Here is a 24,362-nt window from a genome sequence, read left to right on the forward strand (position 1 = left end):
GCGGCGGGTGGAGGGGGCGGGAGGCACAGGGCTGAAGGAGGGAAACAGGTCAATCACTCGCCCTCACCCTCACTCATACCCTCTCTCCCCAACTCATTCATTCCCCCATTCAGTCCTAATCCCTCCTCTCCTTAGGGCTGGAGCACAGGGAGGGAGACCCAGGATGGCCTGGTCCCCGCCCCCAAGAGAAAGAAACACGCTGTGTCCACCGCTGGTGTGCGTGCCAGCAGACGGGTGGGAAAGCGGGGGGTGGGGTAGAGGGAGGGTACACAGAGGAGACCTAGGTGGTCCCCAGCAGCCTCCACGCAGGTGATGACTGGACCAGTCTTGAGGGTGGGGGCCCGCCCACTCCCACCTCCAAATTCTCTGTGGCTTTCCATGGAGAGGGGGCTCAGGGCTGGGCTGGGGTGAGGAGCTCCGCTTCCTCCCTACAGCCTTCCACCCCCACCCACCTCATCCTGTATCACTCTTGGATGGAGAAGTTTGGAGGGCGGGAGAAAGGGAGGGTGCCACAGGAGGCTGGGGATCCCTCCTGCCCCCGGGAGCCCCTCTGGCTGGCCCCACCCGGGGCAGCTCCAGAAGCACCCTCACCTTCCGGCAGCCGTGGTCCTCCTCGGCGGCCCCCTGGCTCAGCTGGCCCGCCTTCTTGCAAATGGATGGCAGGGACTGGTTACAGGGACTATCGTTCCAGCGACCTTCCTAGGGACACAGGGTGAGGGGCAATGTCAGTCTATCTGCCCCAAGTCTCCCAAACCTGGCCCTGCCTCTGACTTGCTGGGTGATTCTGAGCAAGAAGCTTGACTTCTCTGTGCTCCATGGTGGAAAACAGGGGATGTGAAGGATTAGTGCTATAAGCCTCACTAGGCTGATGCGAGCACACACAGGAGCTGTGCCAATGCCTCCAAACTTTGACAAGCACTGTTAAAATGGAAAAGGTGCTCTTTTAGATTAGCTCACTTCATAAAGACCAAGGACACCACGCTGGCTAAGACCATTGGCAAGACAGATGAGATTCCCAGTATGGCAAGGTGTCCAGTCAGTACTTGCAGATCCAGGGCAAGCAGAGGCTGTGTGCCCAGACCCTCCCCTCGCTGATGGAGCCGAAGAGGAACCCAGTCCTCATCTCCTCCTCAAGGCCTTAGCGCTTCTGTGTTCAGTGCACCCGGCCAGCAGTTTCTGTCTGCCTTGAGCGCCATCCAGAGGGCAGAGGTGTTTGTGTGTCTCAGCCCCCAGGAAAACGCGCAGTATTTAGCAGATGCTCAATAAAAGCACGCGTTTTTAGTGGTGTCCGACTCTGCAATCGCACAGACTATAGCCCGCCAGGCTCCTCTGTCCGTGGAATTTCCCAGGCAAGGATACTGGAGTGGGTAGCCATTTCCTAACTGTTCATCAACTTTTAAAGAGCATCCTCTAAGCCAGATGCCTCTAGAGTCCCCGGCAATGTTGGCTGTATCTCAAGGTAGAATGTCCTCTCTGTCTCTGAGGAAGGCAGTCTGTCCTACAGTTTTGTCTTAAGGAACAGACTTAACTCTGTTTGAAACCCTGTATCAATTCCTTCATCCGCCCACACTGTCTGAGCCACAGCCATGGCCAACAGTCACAAGGCCACCATTTCTTCAGAGGACAGGACCCCGGGCTGGGGTAGGGCTGGCAGGGAGCAGTCCTCCTGCTGAGCTTGTCACATAATGTGGGTTCTGACGCCACCTGCTGGTGGGGAAGTGCAGCCCGAAGGGGACCAAGGTCGCTGGCAGGCGACAAATGTCCAAAGGTTTCATTTAACTCCTTTAATCCTCATGAAGACCCTCTGAGGTTGGCACCTTTAGAGTTCCACTGACAGTTAGGAAAACTGAGGGTAAGGAAACTCAGCCAAGGAAACCAAGGCACAGAGAGGTTAAGTAACTTGCCCAAGATGACCCAGCTAGTTGGAGGTGGAGAGGAGATTCAAACCCTGGCAATCTCTCCAAGCGGAAGGGAAGGAGACACGATGGGGAGAGGGGACTTCCGAGAGGCAAGGGGGTGGTGTCACAAGCAGGAGCCAATAATGGGACATCCTTAAGCTGCGGCAGCACGGGGAGGCTGGGTCTGGGGGCCCTGTGATAAGGAGAGAGGGTTCTTACCGGCCCCCAGATGGTGACACAGTCCTCCAGGCTGTCCCGGAAGTTGTTGGGCTCAAAGGGGTGCCAGTGGGTGAAGCTCACGAGGCTCCCGTCGGACCACTCAAAATTCATCTGAAGTTTCAGGTCATTGAGACCAATCCACAGCTCCTCCACCTCTGGGGGGGCGCGGCAGGGGAGAGGGGACGTCAGGAGGTCGGCCTTCTCCACTGGCAGGGGAGGCGAGGACAGTGCCTGAGCCCCCGGGACGGGCTTGGGGAGGCAGCTCCTCACCCTGTTTGATCTGCTTGGTGATGAACTCCAGCTCCGCCATGCTGTGGATGCTGAGCAAGTCGCCCCCGCCCCGCAGGCACATCTTCTTGGACTCCTGCCAGCTGCGCTTCTCAGCCTGCAGGCGGTAGCAGTGGCCCTGGAAGGCCTGCCAGCTGGGCTCACACTCCACCTTCACGTTGGCCCACACATCTGCGGAGACCAGAGAGGCCACTGCTCGGGGGCCGAGACGCCCAGCGTGGGCTCGGACCCCCTGGGTGTCAACACAGACAGGGCCCTGAAGTCCACCTCCTCCCCAAACGTGTCTTAGATCCAACTCTTCCCACCAAGACAGGTCTGAGTACCGAAGGATGTTGAAAAGACAAAACCCTCAGGGCAGCTGGAGTCCTGGGAGGTGGTGGCAGATTCCACTCAAGACAAGATGACCCCTCCCGCTGGGGCTCTCAGAGGAAAAGATGGATGGGGACTCAGGACAGAACTGCCCCAGGAGCCTCAGTTTCCTCCTCTGTAAAATGGGGCTTCCTGCTGTAAGATTCCAGCTTAGCTCATGTCCACCTCACTTAATAAATGACACCGCCGACACGGTCTCAAAGGACATCTATGGGGACTTCCCTAGTGGTCTGGTGGCTGAGACTCCAAGCTCCCAATGCAGGGGAGCCTGGGTTCATTCCCTTGTCAGGGAACTAGATCCCACATGCTGCAACTAAGAGTCTGCATGCCACAACTAAAGATCCTGTGTGCTGCAACTAAAAAAAAAAACAAAAGAAACCCACATGTCACAACAAAGATTGAAGGTCCCACCTGTCACAACTAAGATCTGGTGCAGCCAAATAAATAAATATATTAAAAAAAAGAAAGAATAGAACACTATGGAGCAGGGCCCCATCAGTCCAGGATGAAGCAAGTGGGGAAACACACCCCCCTCCCAAGTCAGCAGCTCATGAAGTCACTGCCGCGCGGCAGGCATCTGCTGGTTGAAATTTGTGCTCTCATTCCCTCCCCCACCGCTTTTCCTCTCCCTGAACCCCAGGGCTGAGAAACCGACCAGTCTTAGGCCCCTCCTCACCCCCATCTCCGTGCATTTCAAGTTTACCCTCTAGGGATTGGGGTCCCAGGGCAACTGATGCAAACAAGCTCTCACTTGGGCCTTGGCAAGAGAAAACAGGACTTCATCAAACCACCCACAACATCGGGCTCGGGCAGGATTCTGCCTGGCTGGGCAAGAAAGCATGTACCCACTTGAAGCAGCGCCCCACTGGGATCCACTCCATCCTGGGAGATGCTCCAAGGACCGGCCATACTGTCTCTGGCAGACCTGGCAATGTGGGGAGGGCTGAGCGCCTGAGCGGGCTCCCTCAGTGGCTCAAGACCTGTCAATCATCTCTTGTCAGCAGCTGAGCTAAGACCTGAGGCTGCCACCTGGACAGAAGAGTTTGGTGGGAGGGAGAAAGCTCAGGAAACCTGGACGCTGCAGGGGCCCGATGGCGCCTGCCTCTGAAATGACATGCTTCGAGTGATGAGTGCTGGAAGGCAGGACCCACCCAAGAAACTGCTTAGAAAATAACACCTTGGGACTCCCCTGACGGTCCGGGGGTTAAGATCCTGTGCCTCCACTGCAGGGGGCGCGGGTTCCATCCCAGACTGGAAAACTAAGATCCCACATGCCATGCAGTGCAGCCAAAAGGAAAAAAGAAAATACGCCTCACGCAGAGAGATGTGGGGTGAAAGAGCAAATCCAAGGCTAGAGACATATTTGCAGGTCCGTGAGGCCCCAGGGAGGGCTCCCCACGGCAGCCACGCTGGGCAGATCCAGGGTACAGAGGACTTCGTGAGGAGCCAGGCCTGAAGGGGGCCACAGGGGCAAGGCCTGCCCACACCAGCCCCATGACCCTCCTTTCTTCGCCTGCCCCAGGCTCCCCCGTGTCCACCCCCAGGAGGAGGTGAGGTGCCCTCACGTGGGCACCAATGTTTTAAACCTTTGCTTCTGATTCCCTAGGGGATGAGGGGAGAGATCAGTGGCCAATGGCCCTGAATCCACCTCTGGCAAGACTTGAATGGTCAGAAGCAAACATCCGCCCTGTAAGCTCTACACTTTGTGTTTCGTGAATTTCTGTTTTGTCTTGCTGTATGTTCTTTACACAAATCCCCTCCTCACCCCATGGTGACCAGACTCCTGCAGAAGCCCGCCCCTCCAGCCCATGGAGATGCTCCTCTGAGCCAGGCCGGGCCTCCAGCCTTTCAACAACCCTACAGGGGATATGAGTTTACTCTCAATCAGCACCTCTGAGACTAAGCTGCCGGACGAAGGCCACACCCCAACGCAGCACCCTGCCCCTAGAGCTGCCTCGGTGAATCACAAATGTGAGCAAGACACTCCCTGCCTTAAAAGCCTGCAAAGGCTCCCACAGCCTACCTGGCCCCACCTGAATTTCACCCGGAAGCCAAAATCCTTTAGGGGCTGGCTGCAACCTGCCTTTCTGAACTGTTCATGTCCCTGTGCCCGCTAAGCCAGTACTTCTCAAACTCCACACCAATCACCTAAGATCTTGTGAAATGCAGGTTCTGGTTCAACTAATTGGGGGGGGAGGAGGGGCGAGGCACCTGAGAGTCTGCATTTCTAATAAGCACTTATAACATCACTTGGGAAGGTGCTGTTGGTCCAGGGACCACACTTTTTTTTTTTAAGTTCTCACATAATGTATTATCATGGACGACTGTTCTGGTAAAACATGGACAGCCTGAATGCATTTGGAACCCATCACAGGCACTTAAGACATACACCATAGTGTGAAAGGAGGATTCGATGACATGTGATGTTGCAAGCCTGTTCCAAAAGCAAGCTGAGAATCAGGAGAACCAACAAGGCTCCCTGAGGGGACCTTGGGTGTGTTCCTTGCTGCCCTGTGGGTGGGGTGCCTTGTCCACGCTGGCAGCACCCATCTCCTCTGTTAAACCACAGCGGCAGCAGAAAACGGGAGCACGCCTTTGGCGGTTTTTTGTTCTGTTTTTGTTGGTTCCCAGTTTTTTAATTTCCATCTTCCTTTTCAGAATTCAGTTCCAAATTCTTAAAGTAGTGTAGGCGTCTAGCATCTTTCATGAATTTTTCAGGAGCCAGTTCTGCTCAATGATAATGCCCTGCGCCCAGCCCACCTACGGGCTCCTGCTCGGAGGACGTGTCCCCCTCAGCCCCGCTGCTGGCTTTGTGGTCTTCCTTGCGGGGAGCACTTCTCTTCTTGCTTGATTCGGAAGGCCCTTTGGCTCTTTTTCTGTCCTCTGTTGTTGCGCTTCAAGCTTCGACAAGTGTTCTGGATCAGAGGCAACAGCACCAGGGGCCGGAGATTCCGGTTCTCTGGTCACAGGCCCGTCCTTCTGCATGTGGACTTGCAGGGAGGCACTGAACTTGCCATCTTTGATGAGCTCTGGCCTCTCCGCCTTGCCCAGCGGCTCCAGGAAGCCCCTGTAAAAGGCCTCAGCCTGCCCCGCGGGCCTGGGCAGGTGGAAGTCGGGCTTGTTGCCCTTGAGGACGCGCTGCAGGGAGGACTCGCTGACAGCACATCATACTGTTTGTCCATCACGCTCTTCGGCCAGTGTTTCCCACTTTCAGCCTCAAACACATGCAGGTTTAAGATCTTCCGGACCATGTGCTCCAGTTCTGTGTATCTTCCAGGGAAATGCCCAGCAACACGCCGATGACCCATCTGATGGCGCCTATCTGCTCTCCTCCAACTGCGATGCTGGCCTGGGTGACGCGCGGCACCACGGCCTTCGTGGTGGCAGCCGGGACAGGGACCACGCTTTTAAGTAGCGTCCATCTGTACTCTAACCCTCAGGGGGCAATCCTCATCGATGTTAGAGCAGCTGTGACCTTCCAGGTCTCCGAGCCTCTGCACCTGCCCTTCCCTCTGCCAGTCATGCCCTCCCCCAACACCGCTTTATGCCTTTTTAAACTTGTACTTCACTTGAAAGGCCCAAATCCAATGTCACTTCCTGGAAACCCTCCTTAGCTCTCAGGAGCTTAATCAATTTCCTCTCGAAGCCCTCTAATATATATTCTATTTTTTATAATAACTCTGGATATTCCGTTTGTGTGTTGACATGTCCATCACCCGCAGCAGACTGTGACGACCGGGAGGACACGATGGGTTGTGAAGTACTTAACACAATTCCCAACAAATGTCCCGGAATGAATTAATAGCACATCCCAATTTGTTCAGATTTCAGCGGAACCATTTAAGAAGAGGGAAGATCAGAGCCCCCTGTGCTGTGAGGGTGGGTGGGCAGTGGCGGCGGCCTGAGGAGCCCCCCCACCACCCACGTCCACCCCGCTCACCGGGAGGCGGGGGCTCGGCAGCCGTGGCGTTGGGCTTCTTCTTGCAGACGTAGGGCAGCGCGATGCTGCAGTCGCGGTTCTGCCAGCCGCCCGACGACTCCGTGCGGATCACCCCGCAGTTCTCCTCGCTCGGGTTGTCCGGCTGATCTGTGGGGAGCGCAGGGCGCCAGCGCCCCAGGGGAGAGGAACTCACCCCCTGGCCTGGGAGCCCTCCCCCGAGCCTCGCGCTTCCCCGGAAGCCTGAGCCTGCTCAGATGCCCAGCGCTGCGCTTTGGCTCTCCTGCCTCCTCACCGGGGCTCGCGTGGTCCTCGACCCTCTGCCCTGGCCAGGCTGCTGGCGTGCTGAGGGCCCCATGCCCGTGGCTGAAGGGGTGCATGGGGATGAAATCCAGTCCACCTCCCAGGCCCAGTGCCCCCAGGAAAGGGCATCATTTGTAATTCAGACAACGTGCTGCACGGACCATTGGCACCCAATCCGAAGTGGGTGCAACTCTGCTGGTCTGCAGTAGGATATCAGGGAAGGAGTCCCTAGGAGACCAAGTGCTTGTGGGATCCCCAGGCCGCCCTGCACCCCAAACCCGGCGCCTCACCACTCTCCCAGTTGAGGTACTTGAGAGGCGAGTTGTCTGACCACTGCCAGCCTCCACTGGTGTCCAGGTCGTTAAGGCCGATCCACAGCGTGGAGCTGTAGCCAGTGAGGAGCCCTGACCACAAGAGGGCGACAGTGAGAAGCGGGGGTGGGGGTGGGGTTTGCCCCGGCCCCAGCCCTCCACTCGCTGCCCCACCAGCTGCATCCTGCCCTCCAGCAGCAGGAGAAAGGGCTCAGGGCCCCCTCCAAAGGTGGGGACTGGTCTCGGGGTCCTGCCCGCTGCCCCCTCCCCCTGCCTCACCATTGATGTAGGTCTGCTCGTGGATCTCCGTGATGCTCAGCAGGTCCGCCCCCTGCTGCTCGCAGCTGGCCCAGGCCTCCCTCCAGGACAGCGTGGACTGGAAGTTGAACTGATAGCAGCTGTCCGTCAGCTGGTCCTTGTCCCAGAAGGTCTCGCAGTCATTACCTGCCACCATGACAACCAGGTGTGGGTCCCGCCCCACTCCGCTCTGCGGGGTCCAAGGGGAGGTCCCTCAAGGAACAGGAAGAGACCCTACGGAGGTGGTGGGTGGGGGCACTTCTCACTCAAGTCCGGAAAGTTCTGCCACCCACACCCGCTGTACTCCCCACCCCAGGGCCGACCTCCCTCACCCTTGATGGGGCAGAAGCCCCAGCGCTCATCCTTGCCGTAGTCCTGGGTGGTGGCGCACCACAGGTGCCCATCCTCTCGGCCCGTGCTGGTGCAGCCGTGGAACCACTGGTTGTCATACTTGAAGGGGATGGTGCACGGTTTCCCGTGGGAGTTGCCCTGGATGGTGTAGACCTCTGCAGGAGAGGGGAGCCGGGCCCTTGGCATCTGGGCCCCAGAGGCTGCCCAGCCCGCTCACCCCTCAGGGAAAATCCCCTACAGCCCCGGGAGCTGGGGTGGGCAGGGGTCAGCAGAGAGAGGGAGGGGGCAGCGATGCCAGACAGTGGCCGGAAGGCTGCCTCTGCCCTTGGGTCAGCCCAGGAGCCTGCGAGAGGTCCCACTGCTCATCCCATCAGGCTGGGAAGGGGGGTCCCCTAGGGCCTCTAACACCTGTCCAAAATCCAGCTGCCTCACATGCCAAGTTCCATCTTGGCACTCTAGGAGGTATCCTGGGAAAGGGCCCCCAGGATGGAGCGGCCCACCAGGAAAGGCCTCTCACTGGGTGACTCCGGTGCCCATTCACCCCTGCAGAAGGGGGATGGAGACACCTGTGGACGGTGACCCTGGGGTCTCCCTTGAAGAGTGGGCCTGGGAGAGAAGCGATTTCTCTTTTAGTTGTACGTTATACACTTTTGAACTGACCAAGGTCTTTACAAGAGTGTATCAGGTTTTGTCATTTTTTTAAGGCAAATTAAATGCCCTGAAGTTCATTTTCTCCATGATCCCCAAATGGTTCCCATGACGATGAAAGAGTTGACTGCCAGAGGCCTGTGGAGGCCAAGGTTTTGTCTCCCCCACGTCTGTCCCTCGTGGCTCCAAGCCCCTGACACTAGGGGCAGCCTCTCACCATAGTAGGGCCGCGCACACAGGTCCTCGTCGCTGCCATAGAGACGCCACTGGCCGCTGCGGGTCTGGTCACCGCGCTCAGGGGTGCCAGCCTTGGACGTGTTGCCGGAACGGCCCCCCAGGAGCAGGGACAGCTGGTCGCCCAGGGTGCGACAGTTCCAGCGAAGATTCAGTGCCTCGCGGTCACACTCGTACATGCCCAGGGAGGCGGTGGTGTTGGTGCCCGGCCAGCCTGTGCCCAGGCACTGCATGGTGCCCAGGTTGAAGAGCCGGTTTCGGGAGACCCACTTCCAGCGCTGGGCAGGAAGGCTGGTGTTGCAGGCTGGGGAGACCCGGACCTGCCCTCCCTGGGCCTCCAGGCAGCCCTGCAGTCCATGGCTGAAGATGACGAAGACGTTGGGCTCTGGAAGGGAAAGCAGGACACAAGGCCATCACGGGGGTCTCCTGGCTGCTGCTGACGGCCAGGCTGCCTGCAGACACTGACCCTGGTACTGGGTTGTGAGCCTTCTCTCCTGTGATAAATCACTCCATCCTCACGACCAGCCCTTTGCTTGGGGTGGTGAGAGGCACGGCTGACCCCCTGTGCCCAGTCAAGGCAGAGCCCACATGGCCAGCCTCTGCCCTGGTCCCACAGCACCTGGAGGAGGACTCAGCCTTCCATCCTGCTTCCCCCAAAGCAAACCCAATTCCACATGGCAAGTTGGGGACTGTTTACTTTTATGAAGATCTGAGGAGGAGGGGGAAGGTGTTTACATCACACACCACACTGCAGCCTTTATCCCAACCTCTGTTACATGGCGTTGTTTTTCCAGCAAAGTTCTCCAGCTTGAAACTGCTTTGCCTCACTCTTCCCCACTGCTCCTCACATTCACTGGCTCCATCTTTCCCTCTCATTTAGAATCTTCCCAAACCACTCGCCATGCCCGCCCCCAGCATTCACTTCCAACCATTCACTTCCCATAATCATCTCACTCCTGAGATTTTAGACAGAACTTAGCTCTCTTGCCTTCCCCAGTCTCACATCTTCTCACCCATCATCTCACTGAGCAGATACTCTATGAAAGACAATGAAGTCCAACCTGCCCTCTGCCAAACACTGATGAAGAAATCAAGATTTAAATTTATAGGAGGTAGATCAGTGGTTCCCTGGAGCTAGGTTGGGTAATGGGAATGGGGAGTGGCTAAGAAAAAGCACAGGGTTTCTTTAGGGGGTAATGAAAATGTTCTAAAATCAAATTGCCATGGGACTTCCCTGGTGGTCCAGTGGCTAAGACTCTGCGCTCCCAGTGCAGGTTCGATCCCTGGTCAAGGGAACTAGATCCTACATGCTGCAACTAAGAGTTCACATGCCAGGGCAAAGACTGAAGATCCCTCTTGCTCAACTAAGACCCAGAGCAGACAAATAAATAAATAAACCCAATCGTTTAAAAAATAAAATTAGATTGTCATGATAGTTGCACAATTCTGTGAACATACTAAAACCCAATTAAAGGCATATTTTAAATGGGTGAGTTTTACGAGATGTGAATTGTATCTCAAGGCTTTTATTGTATCTTTAAGGTTTTGAGAGAGAGAAAGGGAGAGAAAGGAACTGACATGTGTTTGAGCCACAAAGTGACCCAGTCATGGTATCACACAGCCAGGAAGCAAACCCAGGTCTCTGTGACATCACGTTTTGTGCCCTAGCTGCCACTGAGTACAACAACACACATACACACAGCACATCCCAGGCTCCAAAGCACTTCTGCATCCACCAGCCACTGGCTCTTCAGGATAATTTTCATGCCTGAAAAGCATGAGTCTGGGTTCAGACCCCAGCTGTGCCATTTAATGTGTGAGTTGAGTGCATTGTTTAGCTCCCTTATCATGAAACTATTGTAAAGGTTAAATGAGATAATACATGTAAAGTGTTTGGAACAGGGTCCAGCACATAAGAGCACCATAAACGTTACTGATGATGATGATTCCATACTACAGGCAAAGAATTTGACTATGGGTAGTATAAGAGTTGGACCAAAGTCTTGAGGCTGAAATCTGGCCTCCCATCTTCTGAGTCCAAACCCCAAGACCTTTCTGTTCCATCATGCTGGCCTTGTCCTCCCTCTGCAAGTCATTCATCATGGCCAAGCAGCATGATCTTTTAAAGATAAATAAGTTCTAAAAAAAAAAAATTTTTTTAAATAATATTGGAGTGTTCTCTGCTCCCAACGCAGGGGGCCCAGGTTCAATCTCTGGTCAGGGAACTAGATGCCACATGCTACAACTATGCCCTGGAGCAGTCAAATAAATATTTAAAAAAATAATAATAATACTGGCGTGTTGAAAGTCGTAAAGAAAACAGTGGTAAGTTCAGTAACATAGTTTTTTTCATGGCACAAAAAATGCTATAAAACAATCAGAATTCAAGTGACAAAAATACATGTAACTTACTAGAGGCAAATAGTTTATTCCCTAAAATGAAAATAGCTTCTACAAAAAACTATAATAAATTAGGAGTAAAATGGCACCAATATAGTAGAAAATGAGTAAAAGACATGTATACACAGCTACAACAAATGAAATGTAATTGGCTGTTAAATATTTGAAATGACAGCTTCTCTCAAAGCAAAAGAAAACGCAATATGTCATGTTAGTCTCTCTCCTGCCTTCAAAGGCAATTCATCATTCTATAAATGAAATTCAAACTCCTTGCTATGAGCCATCAGATCCCACATGTTCTGGTCCTGCTAACCAGTCTAATCTCAGATCACACTACTCCCCCTTGCTTAAGTTGCACGGACCTCCTTGCCCTTCCTTGAACAGGCCTGACTCTTTCCTGCCTCAGGGCCTTTGCACTGCTTCCTCTGTCTGTCATTTCACATTTCAGAAAAAAAAAAGTCACATCTTGGGGACTTGCCCGGTGGTCCACTGGTTAAGACTCTGCATTCCCAATGCAGGGGGCATGGGTTCAATCCCTGGTCGGGGAACTAAGATCCCACATGCTCCTGCATGCCACACGGTGCAGCAAAAAATAAACAACGCAGGTGCCCAGGTACCACTCCAGAGACTGATTTAACTGGCCTGAGATTGGTATTAAAAATGTCACATCTTTAGAGAGGCCTTCTCCGACTTCCACATGTAAAGTAGTCGCAGTTACTCTCTAGCAAATTCTCTCTCCAGCATTTATTGTTATCTGACATTTTTCCAACATCTGGGCTATCTGTGAGTCTGGGTCTGCTGACTATTTTTTTCTGTTGATTATTCCTGCTGTTTGCATGTATAGTAAATTTTATTACATACTGGACATAGTGGATAATGTTACCAGGAGCCTGTTTCTTTTGTATTATTATTATTGCATATTGGACTTGTGGATGACATGTTACAGGGACTCTGGCGCATTATCTTCCTTAAAAGAATGTGGAGTTTTGTTGTGGCAGGCAGTTAAACTGCTGGTAGATCATCCTGATTCTGCAGGGGCTTGGTTTCGCTAGGGTGGGGCTGTTCGGGTTTTTAGTTCAGTCTTAAGGTGTGGCCCTTAACCTTGGGTTTAATCATGAGGTGAGGCCCTTCTAGCATTTCAAAAGAAAACCTTAGGCAATTGCCAAGCTCCTCTAACTCAGTGGAACTTGAATTCCAAACTCTTGTCTTCTCAGCAGCAACTGAAATCTCTTCTTCCCCACTGCTGTTTCTTGCTGGGTTCCCTAAAGCGTCCCTCTGCCCATGCACAGTTTCCAAATATTTGAGGAGAATTTGTATGAGGACATCTCTTGCCTTTCTAGGATTTTCCCTCTCGATTTTTAGCTTTTCTGGTAGCCCCACACTCTGACCAGTAAAGCTGCCCCGTTCTTTTGGAGCTCCTCAAACTGGGCAGTGTTCTCAGGAGGAAAGTGAAAAGCTGAAAAGAGTTAGTCACTCAGTGATATCCAACCCTTTGCGACTCCATAGACTGTAGCTCCCCGGCTCCTCTGTCTATGGAATTCTCCAGGCAGGAATACTGGAGCGGGCAGCCATTCTCCTCTCCAGGGGATCTTACCCACCCAGGGATTGAACACTGGTCTCCTGCATTGCAGGCAGATTCCCTACCGTCTGAGCCGCCAGGGAAGCCAGAAAGCTGTTTAAATGAACCACTCACCTCATCTTCATCTTTTCTCTCAAGGACTGTTTCCTCCTTGGCCTCTGCCTGGTTTTGACTGCTCCTGAACCACTGTATTTTGTGTTTTATCATTAACTGATAAGGGCTTTTGGCCACAGAACCAGACTAATACAAGCTAACCTTCTATTTCCAGAGCCAGAGCTCATGAACTAACATGGTTTTGTTTATTTTCTGTCTCCAGTCTTGTTCAGAAGTTTCCAAGACTTCATCTTCACACTGTATCCTCAGTACCTGTAACTCCACCCGACAGACGGTACTGCTTAATAAAATAACAAATGAACAAATGAAGAATGAATGAATGAATTCCATGCCTAGATAACAATCACAACCAACCTAAACTTTCTGCTCCTCGTCCCAGCTGCCAAATCAATTTCACTAAAACAGAGCACCCACAGCTCCTGTCACTCCATGTTGAAACTCCACAGTGGGCAGCTTCCCTGGCGGTCCAGTGGCTAAAACTCCACGTTCCCATTGCAAGGGGCCCAGGTTTGATCCCTGGTCAGGGAACTAGACCCCACATGCCATAACTAAGAGTTCTCATGCTGTAACGAAGATCAAAGATCCTGTGAGATGCAACTAAGACCTGTGCAGCCAAATAAATAAATAATAAAACTTAAAAAAAAAAAAATAAATGTTAGAATTTAAAAAAGAAACAAACAAACTCCAGAGTGGGAAGGCTGGTGGTGAGGGACACTGGTCACTCTATTCTTTGATGACACCAGGACAGGGGTCCTCTTTGGGCAAGACACAGGTGACTTCCTGAAGGACCAACAAACGTGACCACCACAGCGAAGCCTTCCCCGTCGCCCCCAGGCCTAACCTGCTCCTTCCCTTCCAGCTCCTCTCCAGGAACCGCAGACTGGCCCAGGACTCCATCCAGGTCTGCCCGAGCGTTTGACTGAATTGGGCATTTGTTTCTCAGAAACTCCACTCCAGCGAGGACAGTCAGCAACAGAAAGTAACCCTTGGCAGGGGGAGGGAAAGGGTCCGGGACTGGAAAAGGGAGAAAGCAGTACTTGCTTTTATAGGTGATCTTAGAGACGGGGCTGGACACGCAGCCCAAAACATCACAGGGGCAGAAAGCAGCCCAGGGGCCGGTGTCTTCCCTTCCTCCCCAACCAGAAAACCCAGGCACGGTACATCCACTTCAGCAGGCATGCAGTTGTAACCAGGGGCAAGTGAAGGGTCCAAAAGAGGCCACGTGGTCAGGAGACGCCACCTTCCCACCACTGGACAGATGAGGAAACTGAGGCCCAGAGGGGAAGAGAGCAGGACGCCCAAGCACAGCACCGTCAAGGCCTCAGCTTCCTCCTCTGTCACCCGGGTCACTGCTGCAAGCCCCTCCTCCCCGTCGTCCGAGGGCCTGCGTTCAATGACCCATCTCTCCCTGCATACGTCCCAGGCAATGCTAGGAACCCGAGGAGACACACAGCACCGTCCCAGGTAGAGACGGTGGGTCTGGACACAGCAGGAGACAAGGGCAGACAAGCCCTTCAAGCCCAGGTGTCTGGGGGCAGCGGAGGGAGCTGGGCCTTCGGACTCTAAAGTCACTGAGGATCTGGAGGAGGCAGAAGGTGAGGGATGCGGGTCACAGAACTGCCTTGGCAGCAAATGAGAAAAGGAAAAGGAATTTGGGAGCAGCGGGGAGGTGGAGGGGAATTCTTAGCAGTGGAACCCTGGGGCTTTGCCAAGGAGGGGGCTGGGGGCCTCTGGGGAAGAGTATTTTCCACCCAGAGTTGAGGGGTGGGTCTGGGTCCTCCCAGAAAGAAAGCTGTTTCTCCAAGGGCCAATGGAAGCAGAGATGAGGCCCAGGCTTGGCCAAGCTAAAGATGCTCAAGGGATGGGAAGGAAACCAGGCATTTTGGGAACTGACTCTGTACCGTCATCCGAGCTCTGCTCTCCGCAGGCACACGGGAGGTGGCAGGAGGAACTCAAAGCGAACACCTGATGCGCCCCCGTCACGGGAAGGCTCCCCCATCCCAAGAAGGCCCCCTCCACCCTTACCCAGCCCTCTCGCCTGAGAGCCTCGGGTGGCTGTGCAGGGAGTGGAAGCGGCCCTCGCTGGGACCTTGTAGAGTCCTCAGCGAGGACAAGGACGGCCCCCCGTATCTGGATGGTCACCCCAACACCACCACACCAGGCACCCAGGTGTGGGTCACAGTGCACTTGTTCAGGCAGTGAACAAATGAATGAAGCCAGGCAGGTAACCATGCATGGAGCGCCAACTGCACGTCATGCATTTATTTGTTCAACAAATATTCCCTGAGAACCTCACGGATGCCGGGCAGGGTGCCAGGCCTGAGGGTGCAGGGCTGAGCCACACAGATACAACCCAGCCTGTCGCTATACGGGCTGGCAGGGGCCGGGCTCTGCGTGGAACATGCGGAGAGGGTAACAGAATCCCTGACCTCGTGGAGCCGCCCACAGTCTCTGATCTTTGTTTTGTCTGCCCAGCAAACTTCCCGTCCTCTTCCCCTTCTTATTTATCAAGAATTTTCCTGTATCTCTGGCTGAGTGGGCACCAGGCTCATTGTGCTGTGCTGTGCTAAGTCGCTCAGTCGTGTCCGACTCTCTGCGACCCCATGGACTGTAGTCTGCCAGGCTCCCCTGTCCATGGGGATTTTCCAAGGCAAGAATACTGGAGTGGGTTGCCATGACCTCCTCCAGGGGATCTTCCTGACCCAGGGATTAAACCCAAGTCTCTTGCATAGCAGGAGGATTCTTTACTGTCTGAACCACCAGGAAAGCCCAAGAATACTGGAGTGGGCAGCCTATCCCTTCTCCAGGGGATCTTCCTGACCCAGGAATCAAACCAGGGTCTCCTGCATTGCAGGCAGATTCTTTACCAGCTGAGTTACCAGGGAAGCCGGTGAGGCTTATTACTGGCCAATAATCATGCCCATTGCCAGGCCACAGTGACTCGCACTTAAACAGGGCTGACCAGAGTGCCTCCCGGAACACTGAGGTCCCCTGTCTAATCTGGGGCTGCCAAGAGCCACGTTTCCTACCAAGAGGAAAAGACCTTTCTGCTGTAGGCAAGGAAGGGATACTATAGGAAGAGACACAGAGCTGAGAGATGGAAGGAAGGGGAGTGAGTGCCCAGGGTGTAGAATGTCCAGCCCGTCCCTGAATTCTTGTAGCTCTTCCTCTGCTCCATGCATCATTCAGGATCGTTTGCAGCCACATTTCTCTCTCTCTTTTCTTTTTTTTGTGCTGAGCTGGTTTGCATCAGGATTTTGTCCTTGTAACCAAAGAATCCTGATAAACACACAGCCCTAGGTCCTGGAGTCAGAGCCTTTCTCCCAGTCCGGAACACGGGTCCATGCTCTTGACTCCCCTGGAGGCATGGTACCCGGGTGCCCTCTGACCGTCAGACCAGTGATGGGCTGCTTGGGCTGGTGGCTGCATCTGGGCCACGTCACAGGAGATGTTTGGAGGCTGGACCCCCCATCCCCCATCCTCCTGACCACTTTTCTGGCTGCTCCCCCCAGGGTTTTCTCATTCGCGACAATGACAAGTTTTTGTGAAGCACTGAACGAGGTACTACAGGGAAATCAAGGATATGGTTTCTGCCCTCAAGATGTTTACAGTGAACCTGGAAAGGCAGAACTCACAAACCAAGTCATGAAAAAGTTACAGGCAATATAACAACATGTGCAAAACCATCAGGTCTAATTCATACTGCGTGGTTTGGGTTGTTCTTGTTGTTCGGCTGCTAAGTTGTGTTTGACTCTCTGCAACCCCATAAACTACGGCAGGCCAGTCTTCCCCGTCCTTCACCATCTCCTGGAGTTTGTTCAAACTCTTGTCCATTGAGTTGGTGATGGCCATCCAACCATCTCATCCTCTGTCATCCCCTTCTCTTCCTGCCTTCAATCTTTCCCAGCATCAGGGTCTTTTCCAATGAGTCAGCCCTTTGCATCAGATGGCCAAAGTATTGGAGCTTCAGGATCAGTCCGTCCAATGAATATTCATGATTGATTTCCTTTAGGATTGACTGGTTTGATCTCCACGCTGTCCAAGGGACACTCAAGAGTCTTCTCCAGCACCACAGTTCAAAAGCATCAATTAAAGTGGATAGGAATGATTTTCCAGGTAACTGATGGAATCTTTCTGGTGTGGAGTCTCTGCTTCTCAGACATCCAGGGCATCACCCTGGAAGTTTACTTCTGTGCTCAGAGGTAACTGGGTTTCAAAGCTACTTGCCCTACACTGAGTAACTCCATCTCCTCCCTCCTGGCTGAGGGTCACCGTGGCCTCCTTTCCTTTTCCGTCTGCTGCACAGTATACACAATGGGCTGGTCCTGAGGCCAAGCGCAGAGGCTCACACTGTCTCTCTCTCAGGAGCAAGCCTCCCAGCTGTCCCGACAGCCTCCGGGACTCAGCCCAGCAGTGGAGGCAGCCAGAGGTCTGACCTCGGATAAGACGGCTGCTCCCCATTACAAGCTGAAGACATCATGCTAAAGGAAGCGGAGGGGAAGTTCATTCTAGCACAAGGCCTGGCACGCAGCAGGCTCTCCAGAAACATCTACTGAATGAGAGGCATGTCAAACAAAACCCTGAAAGGCACAAGCAGAGTCAAGGACACAGAGACGGTTCCAAGTTGGGGCATGGAGGAGCAAAGACTGGGGACCCAGCGACCAGTCTGGCTCAGCTCCTAGAGAGCTGGGGACCAGGGACCAGGTAGCGGGCGGGGGGAAGCTGACCAGATTTGGTCCCAGACGGCATGGCAGGGGGCGCTTCTGGTCACTGGGCCTCACCCCTCTCCCCCCCCATCAGCACCCCTCTCTCCCCCATCGGTACCCCTCCCCAGGCCATGCAAAGGCCAGGGGTCATCCCAGGGAGAGCCAGGGGCCGCCCGCCCATGGGGCCGCCCGCCAAAAGGAGCAGCTGTTTTCAATGAGCCGCTGGGCCCTGAGGCCAGGCTTGGAAATGTCTGAGTCAGCACAAGCTGCCCGCCCCGCCCTGCTGAGGGCCCAGCCCTGGGGACCCGGCACCCCACCCTGCACCTCTCTCTACTAGAGGCCGTGTCCACGTCCCGGCTCGCACACTGGACCTGAGGGTGGCGGGAGGCAGCGCATTCCTTCCATGGAGGGCAGGAGAGTCCCACCAAAATCCTGGGATTAGTGTGGACTTCTCCCGACGGACCGTCCACCCTCCAGGCTTTTCACACTCTCCATCCTCCCGCCCAGCTCCTCCACTCCAGCCAGGCCAAAGTGCTGGCCTTCCACTGCTTACAGAGCCTGTGACAAAACTAAACACATCCGGCAGCACTCCCACTCCACCCCAGGCTCTGCTGACACGCGCCCGTGTGTGTGTGTGTGAGTGTGCATGGGCGCAGTGTCATGCAATGTCTCTCTCTCTCAGCTCCTCCACCCAAGGGGAGCCTCCTCCATCATTCATTTCTAGACACGCTCTTCTCTTCCCTTAAAATGTCTGTGTTCCACAATGTGATACACTGCTTTGCATGTGCGCTCGGTCGCTTCAGTCATGTCCAACTCTATGCGACCCCATGGACTGCAGTCCACCAAGCTCCTCTGTCCATGGGATTCTCCAGGCAAGAATACTGCAGTGGGTTGCCATTCCCTCCTCCAGGGAATCCTCCCCACCCAGGGATTGAACCCCCAGCACGCACGGTTCCCGCACTGCAGGCAGATTCTTTACCACTGAGCCATACGGTGTTCTACTAGGATGTTAAAGCAGACGATGGGTTAATAGATGGGTTTGTCACCAAATAGATGCACAAGAACGGTGCACAGTGAAGAGGGGAAGGGAATTCAGGTAAATTTTGTAAAGGCTACTTTCACCCTCCCATGGCTCTGCCTTGGTGCCCCCCACTCCCACCCTCGGCGCCAGCTGACTGGGGCTGCCCCCAGGGTTCTCTGGGAGGCAAATCCTCACCCGCCCCAACCTCCCCACCACCACCCCACCCCACCTCCACCCTCCAGCGATTTAGAGATGTTTGATCTCATCCCCTGGGGGCTTTTGTCTTCCCGACTGAAGGTCAGGATCTCTTGGCTTATCCTTTCCCAGGCCGAGTCCTGTAGGAAGGCTAGGAGGGGCGGGGGTTGCCGAGCCTAATTGCGCCCACAACCTCTTGGAGGACCGGGCAACCTCTGCTCACGAGCACCTCCCGGGGCCTGGCTGCCCTGCCCGGTCCCCACGTCTCTTCCTCACCAGAGCATCCCCGGGGTGGGCCACCTGGACCCCGTCTTCCCTCACACTCGCCTCCAGGACCTGAGATGCTGGGACCTGCCCGTCCTTGGAGTTCCGGATCTCCGGCCGCTGCACCCCTCCTTCCCAAACCCGGGCTCTGCGAGGCGCCCTCCCGCCCCCGCAGTGCCCGGCTTCCTAGGCCGTGCGCCCTCCCTCCGTGATGCGCCCCCCACCCACGCCCGCGCCCCCATCCCCGCCGCGCGTCCCGGGCATTTGGGCGCTGACCTCCCCCACACGCACCCTCACCCCGCCCCGCCACGGCCCCGAGGTCCGCCCGGCTCCCCAGCCCAGCTCTGCGAACCCCGGGTCCGCGGCCCCCGGCGGCGCCGTCTGCTTGACTGCAGCCAAAATAAACAGCCCAAAGCCACTTCCTCCCCCGGGGGGCAACTTTCACAACAACGGCCGGCTCTGGTCGCGGCAGGAAGTGGCTTTCTGGGCCAGCACAATCCAACCTCACTGACTGGCCAGCGAAGAGCAGGAGTCAGGACCCCGGGTTGGAGCCGGGCCCAGCTGCGCATTTGCGCCTGGACGGAGGGCGCGTGGGCGAGGGCGTCTCCAGCCGAGGCCCAGCAATCTCCAGCCCCTCTCCGCGATCACAGCCCAGACAGCAGTGCCCACCTACTCGTGGAGGCAGGCCTGATGGCCCCTGAGAGGCCACACTTGTCTTATTTATCTGTGGGAGTCGTCAGCAGATTATTTTATAAAACCACGGACAGGAGCGTGAGCCCCAGCCAGGACCAGATCAGAGGCTTCCTACCTGGTTGGCTGAGGAGGAATAAGCTAATAAGGTGAGGAGTTATGAACAGACATCCTGACAGACTGAGAGAGAGCAACTTTTAAAAAACTTAGTTTTGGGAATTCCCTGGCAGTCCAGTGGTCAGGACTCCGTGCTAATATAGCTGGGGTAGGGCAGGTGTTAGGGTAGAATCAATCCCTGGTCTGCAAACTAAGATCCCTCAAGTCACAGCTGGCCAGAAAAAAAAGAAAAAGAAAAATTGTTTTAATTTTCGACAAAGTGGCTGCAGAAGTGTGGGGGTGCAGACAGTAACTTAAGGGTAAAATATTAGAACCGCCCCACCCTCCACAGGGCAGTGCGGTGGTAAAGAATCCACCTGCCCCCTGCCAATGAATGCAGAAGATACAGGCACATACCTGGGGTAGGGGGGTAGAGGGCCAGAGAAGAGTCCCTGGAGAAGGAAAGGGCAACCCACTCCAGTATTCTTGTCTGGAAAGTTCCATGAACAGAGGAGCCTGGTGGGCTAGTCCATGGGGTCCCAAAGAGTTGGACAGGACTGCCCATGCAGGCACAGTAACTGCTTACTGCAGAGTCCACAAAAAGAAAGAATCTCTTTTAGGCCTTTCTGCATTTTCCATAGTGAAATGTTTTTCAAACAACAATAAAAGAAACGTGTGGAGAATTAAACTGAAATGTAATTACTTGTTCGCAAGAAACTGAGATTTCAAATATAAACTTTGGATTCACAAGAAATATTTTATGAACAATTTCTAGCTAAGGTTTTCAAAGATAGAAAAAAGGGGTAGGATCCCCACCCCCATTCACAGAACACAATAACTTTGTCATTGGCTAAGTGCCCCTTGGGGGCCCAGCTTGTATCCCGGCCTGTCCATGTCCTGGGCATTTGCCTGGCATAGTCTGGCCTCATGGTAAATGTTTGCCAAATGACAGAATGAATATGAACCAGAAAGTCTTAGTTGTCATCGTGTCAATCCCTTAGAATGTGGAAACGGAAACACAGAAAGGTTAAGTGATTTGTCCAAGAACATTCAAACAATTGGAACCATGACATTTCCATTGAGACGAAACCTTATGCAAGCCTTGAACAGGATCAGCCAGTATTTGCTTATATAAGTTGACCATATAGTTTACTGTCTCATATTGAGAATGAAAACGGGAGGCAGTAATCATTATAGCATGACAACAAGCTTGAGTCACGGCTGTCCCAGGCAAATGACAACACATGGTCACCCAGCACTTACGGAAAGTGAAAGTGAAGTCGCCCAGTCGTGTCCGACTCTTTGCGACCCCCATGGACTGTAGCCTACCACGCCCCTTCGTCCATGGGATTTGCCAGGCAAGAGTACTGGAGTGGGGTGCCATTTATGGAAAGAGACCACAAATAATGATACAAGTGACTGTGTACCATGTACTTGTAGGTACCAGACACTGGCTTCCCAGGCTTTCTCCTTAATCCTCACAGCACTGCTAAGAAGCAGGTAAAATTCTTATCTCCATCTGGCAGAAAAGAAAACTGGGGTATTAAATACCTCAGAGATCAATCCTCTTGATAACACAGCTAGTAAGGGGCAGACCAGAGATGGGAGATCAGGGAGACCGGTCAGTTCCAGAGCTGAGCGCCAAACGACTACCCCAGGTACTTTAAACTGATAACCCACAGGCAAATCACACACAGCCTTCCCCGTACGTGAAAGCCAAGCGAGCCAACATTGAAAAGGGGAGAGCTTTCACATAAAAATCTGAATCTTCAGCATCTCTCAGAAGCATTGGGAGGCCTGTCCATGTTGAGCCAGTTACCTGCAGGGAGCCAGCTGCAGTTCCTGGGGTTCCTGCCCATCTGAGAGGGGCTCACTGGTTTGCCACAGCCCCCCCACCCCAACACTGAAGTGGAATGGGAATGGCCATATGTCATCACTTTTGAACTACTAAGGAGAGTGGAGAAACATTCTTCAATATTCTGGTCTCTATTAAAAATGACCAGAGGGCTGTGCCTATTTCAAAACTGGGAAAAAAAAAAAGAAATGTGTTGGGAGGGGGGTCCCTCTAAATTAGGCTCCACTGCCCCGCAAACACAATGTCCCTGTGCCAGGCAGCGTTCCTTTACCGAGATGTGTCTGAAACACATCACGATGATTCTGAGAAATCGTGACACGTTTCATGACAAGCTTCTGCTCTACTCACTGGCAGTCCAGTGACTTTCTGACATGGCAGTATTCAAGGACTTGTTTGGTTCTCAAAGCAAGCTATGGCACTGTTTTTAAAAAACTGTGATGAGAAAAACGACCCTTTTGAGAAACTGCCTTTTACAGTGTGACAAGCCTGCTTACACCCAGAGTCTGGACATTTAGATAAGAACCTGTGTTTGGGATTTCCACCGTAAGTCCCTGCTTTGCTTTTGAGGGGCACCTTTTATTTTTTAATCTTGTGGCTGTGCCACACCATGAAGCACGTGGGATCTAGTTCCCTGACCAGGGATCGAACCTGTGCCCCTTGCATTGGCAGCGAGGAGTCTAAACCACTGGACCACCAGGGAAGTTCCAGGGGGCGCTTTTTAAAATAACCACTTACAGTTGAGCCTTTGAAAAAACGGCGACCTCCGCCCAAACCACCTTGTAAGTATCAGGTGCCTCCTACCTGCTGTCTTGCCCCCTGTGTCTGAGGGCTGCCCTTCCCTTGGCCCCCTGGGCCACCAACCCCCTCCTCCTCACCCTGTTTCTGGAATCAAAAAGCAACAAGTTGTTGATTTTTCTTCCTCTGTGTTGGTTTACTGAAATTGTCCCTTCCACCCAGCAGCCCCAGGCTTTTCACTTCCCCACAGCAGGAGTTCAGTGGATAAAGAAATACCTGCCAACCGACCCCAATCCACGTGGGTGGCCTGTGCCTCCTCTAAACTGCATATCCTTAACAAACATACCAGCTCCAGCTTCTCAACGCAGAAGTTACATGAACTCAGAATCCTTTTTGCTCGGGAACCTTCAGGATCTCCCTAAAACTGTATGCCAAAGAGTAAACACTCGCTGACTTCTGCAGTGACAGACCCATGGAAACTTCCTTACCCACACCGCCTCCAGAAGCCTGGAGAAGGGCTTAGAAGGGTGACTCTGGAATCTGGACCCACCCAGGTCCCAATCCCTTCTGGGGCCAGCTGCAAGCCTCACTGTGGGGAAGACCCCAATATCACCCATCACATGAGTTTCTGGGAAGATTAAGCAAGAGGATGCATAAAGATGTTCGGTACCTTTAGCCCTTGGTAATGGAAAGCCATTACTGTTTTTTGACATTGAGTAGCCTCTGCCCCAGTGGGGGCCATGAGCTCCAGAATCTGTTTGTTTCACAGCAGAGAGCCTGGGAACCAGGCCTCAACAGACACTGCAATCTGGATAAGAGGAAATGATAAGAATAAATAAAGCCAAGGACTCGAGTGCTTAAGCTGCTCTTCAGAAGAATTAAAAGAAAAATAAATCCACTGTCCAGATGCAACGTCCTCCCCAAGTTCCCATGGGTGGGTCCCTGGCAGCTATTGTTTGTTTCTGACCTCTGAGTTTTGGGGACCCTCCTCAGGTGTGCCTGCAAGGGAGATGCCAGGAGAAGAGACTGTGAACAACGTGATGGGGGAAGAGGGGGGATTTCTGGGCAGGTCGGGGCAGCATGGGGCGGGCTGCTCTCCCCACCTAATTCTGGTGCTGCAGAAACCAAATCCAAGTGCAGCCGTAAAGGGAAAATGAGGTCAGAGCATGCAGCTGGGAGGGAGTGTGGAAGGAGGCGGCGCAGGGCCCCCACTACTTGGCGTGGCAGCGGACAGAGTCTGTATGGGACCCTTGCTGGGACTCAGGCTGTCCCATGGTGGCGGGGCTCCAAGGATGGAGGAAGAGGGACCTCCCTGGTGGTCCAGTGGCTAAGACTCTGAGCTCCCAACGCAGGGGGCCCAGGTTCCACCCCGGTCAGGGAACTAGATCCCACATGCCTCAACTGAAGATCAACTAAAAATCTCCCGTGCGGAGACCCCGCACAGCCAAATAAATGAATAAACAAATAAACAAATTTTTAAAAAAGAATGAGGAAAGGGTTGGGGCAGCACAGGCTGAGAATCTAAGAGTTCTGGCTCTGATTCTGCTATTACAATGTAAATGACCTGAGGGGACTCGGTTTTCTTACCTGTGGACTGAATTCAAAAACACCTTCCCTGCTTCTCCATAGGCTCCTGGGGAGACCTCCAGGGAGAGATTTATGCAGATATTGACATGATTCTTTCAGGGTCTCTATTCCCCATTAAATGGCTCCTGCAGAGCAGGAGCTGTGTCTTATCCATCCATCCCCTTGGTTTGGGGCATACAACAGGTGCTCAATACATGTGTGTTGAATGAGCTGGACTAGGGGAAGTGGAAAGGCAAGTTGCACTGTGTCCCACAGGCAAAGTTTT

At 53.7% G+C, this 24,362-nt stretch overlaps 1 protein-coding gene and 1 pseudogene across 3 annotated transcripts in view; both read right to left on the reverse strand.

Annotated features, from left to right (window-relative positions):
• Positions 1-24,362, reverse strand: part of MRC2 (mannose receptor C type 2) — a 58,759-nt gene that overhangs the window by 16,880 nt on the left and 17,517 nt on the right. For 2 of the 3 annotated variants that reach the window (XM_043465474.1, XM_043465466.1), the window contains exons 2-9: positions 8,839-9,240; positions 7,955-8,128; positions 7,605-7,769; positions 7,305-7,418; positions 6,715-6,861; positions 2,388-2,576; positions 2,118-2,272; positions 592-699 (exon numbers count right to left, since the gene is read on the reverse strand). In XM_043465474.1, coding sequence (XP_043321409.1) covers positions 592-699; positions 2,118-2,272; positions 2,388-2,576; positions 6,715-6,861; positions 7,305-7,418; positions 7,605-7,769; positions 7,955-8,128; positions 8,839-9,240 — 1,454 coding nt within the window. Of the gene's footprint in view, positions 1-591; positions 700-2,117; positions 2,273-2,387; positions 2,577-6,714; positions 6,862-7,304; positions 7,419-7,604; positions 7,770-7,954; positions 8,129-8,838; positions 9,241-20,337; positions 20,501-24,362 lie in introns of those variants that run through there. The other variant, XM_043465458.1, reaches the window with a different exon arrangement.
• LOC122422671 lies at positions 3,129-6,297 on the reverse strand (annotated as a pseudogene).

This window comes from Cervus canadensis, chromosome 1 (genome assembly GCF_019320065.1).
Source record: "Cervus canadensis isolate Bull #8, Minnesota chromosome 1, ASM1932006v1, whole genome shotgun sequence".
NCBI lineage: Eukaryota > Metazoa > Chordata > Mammalia > Artiodactyla > Cervidae > Cervus > Cervus canadensis.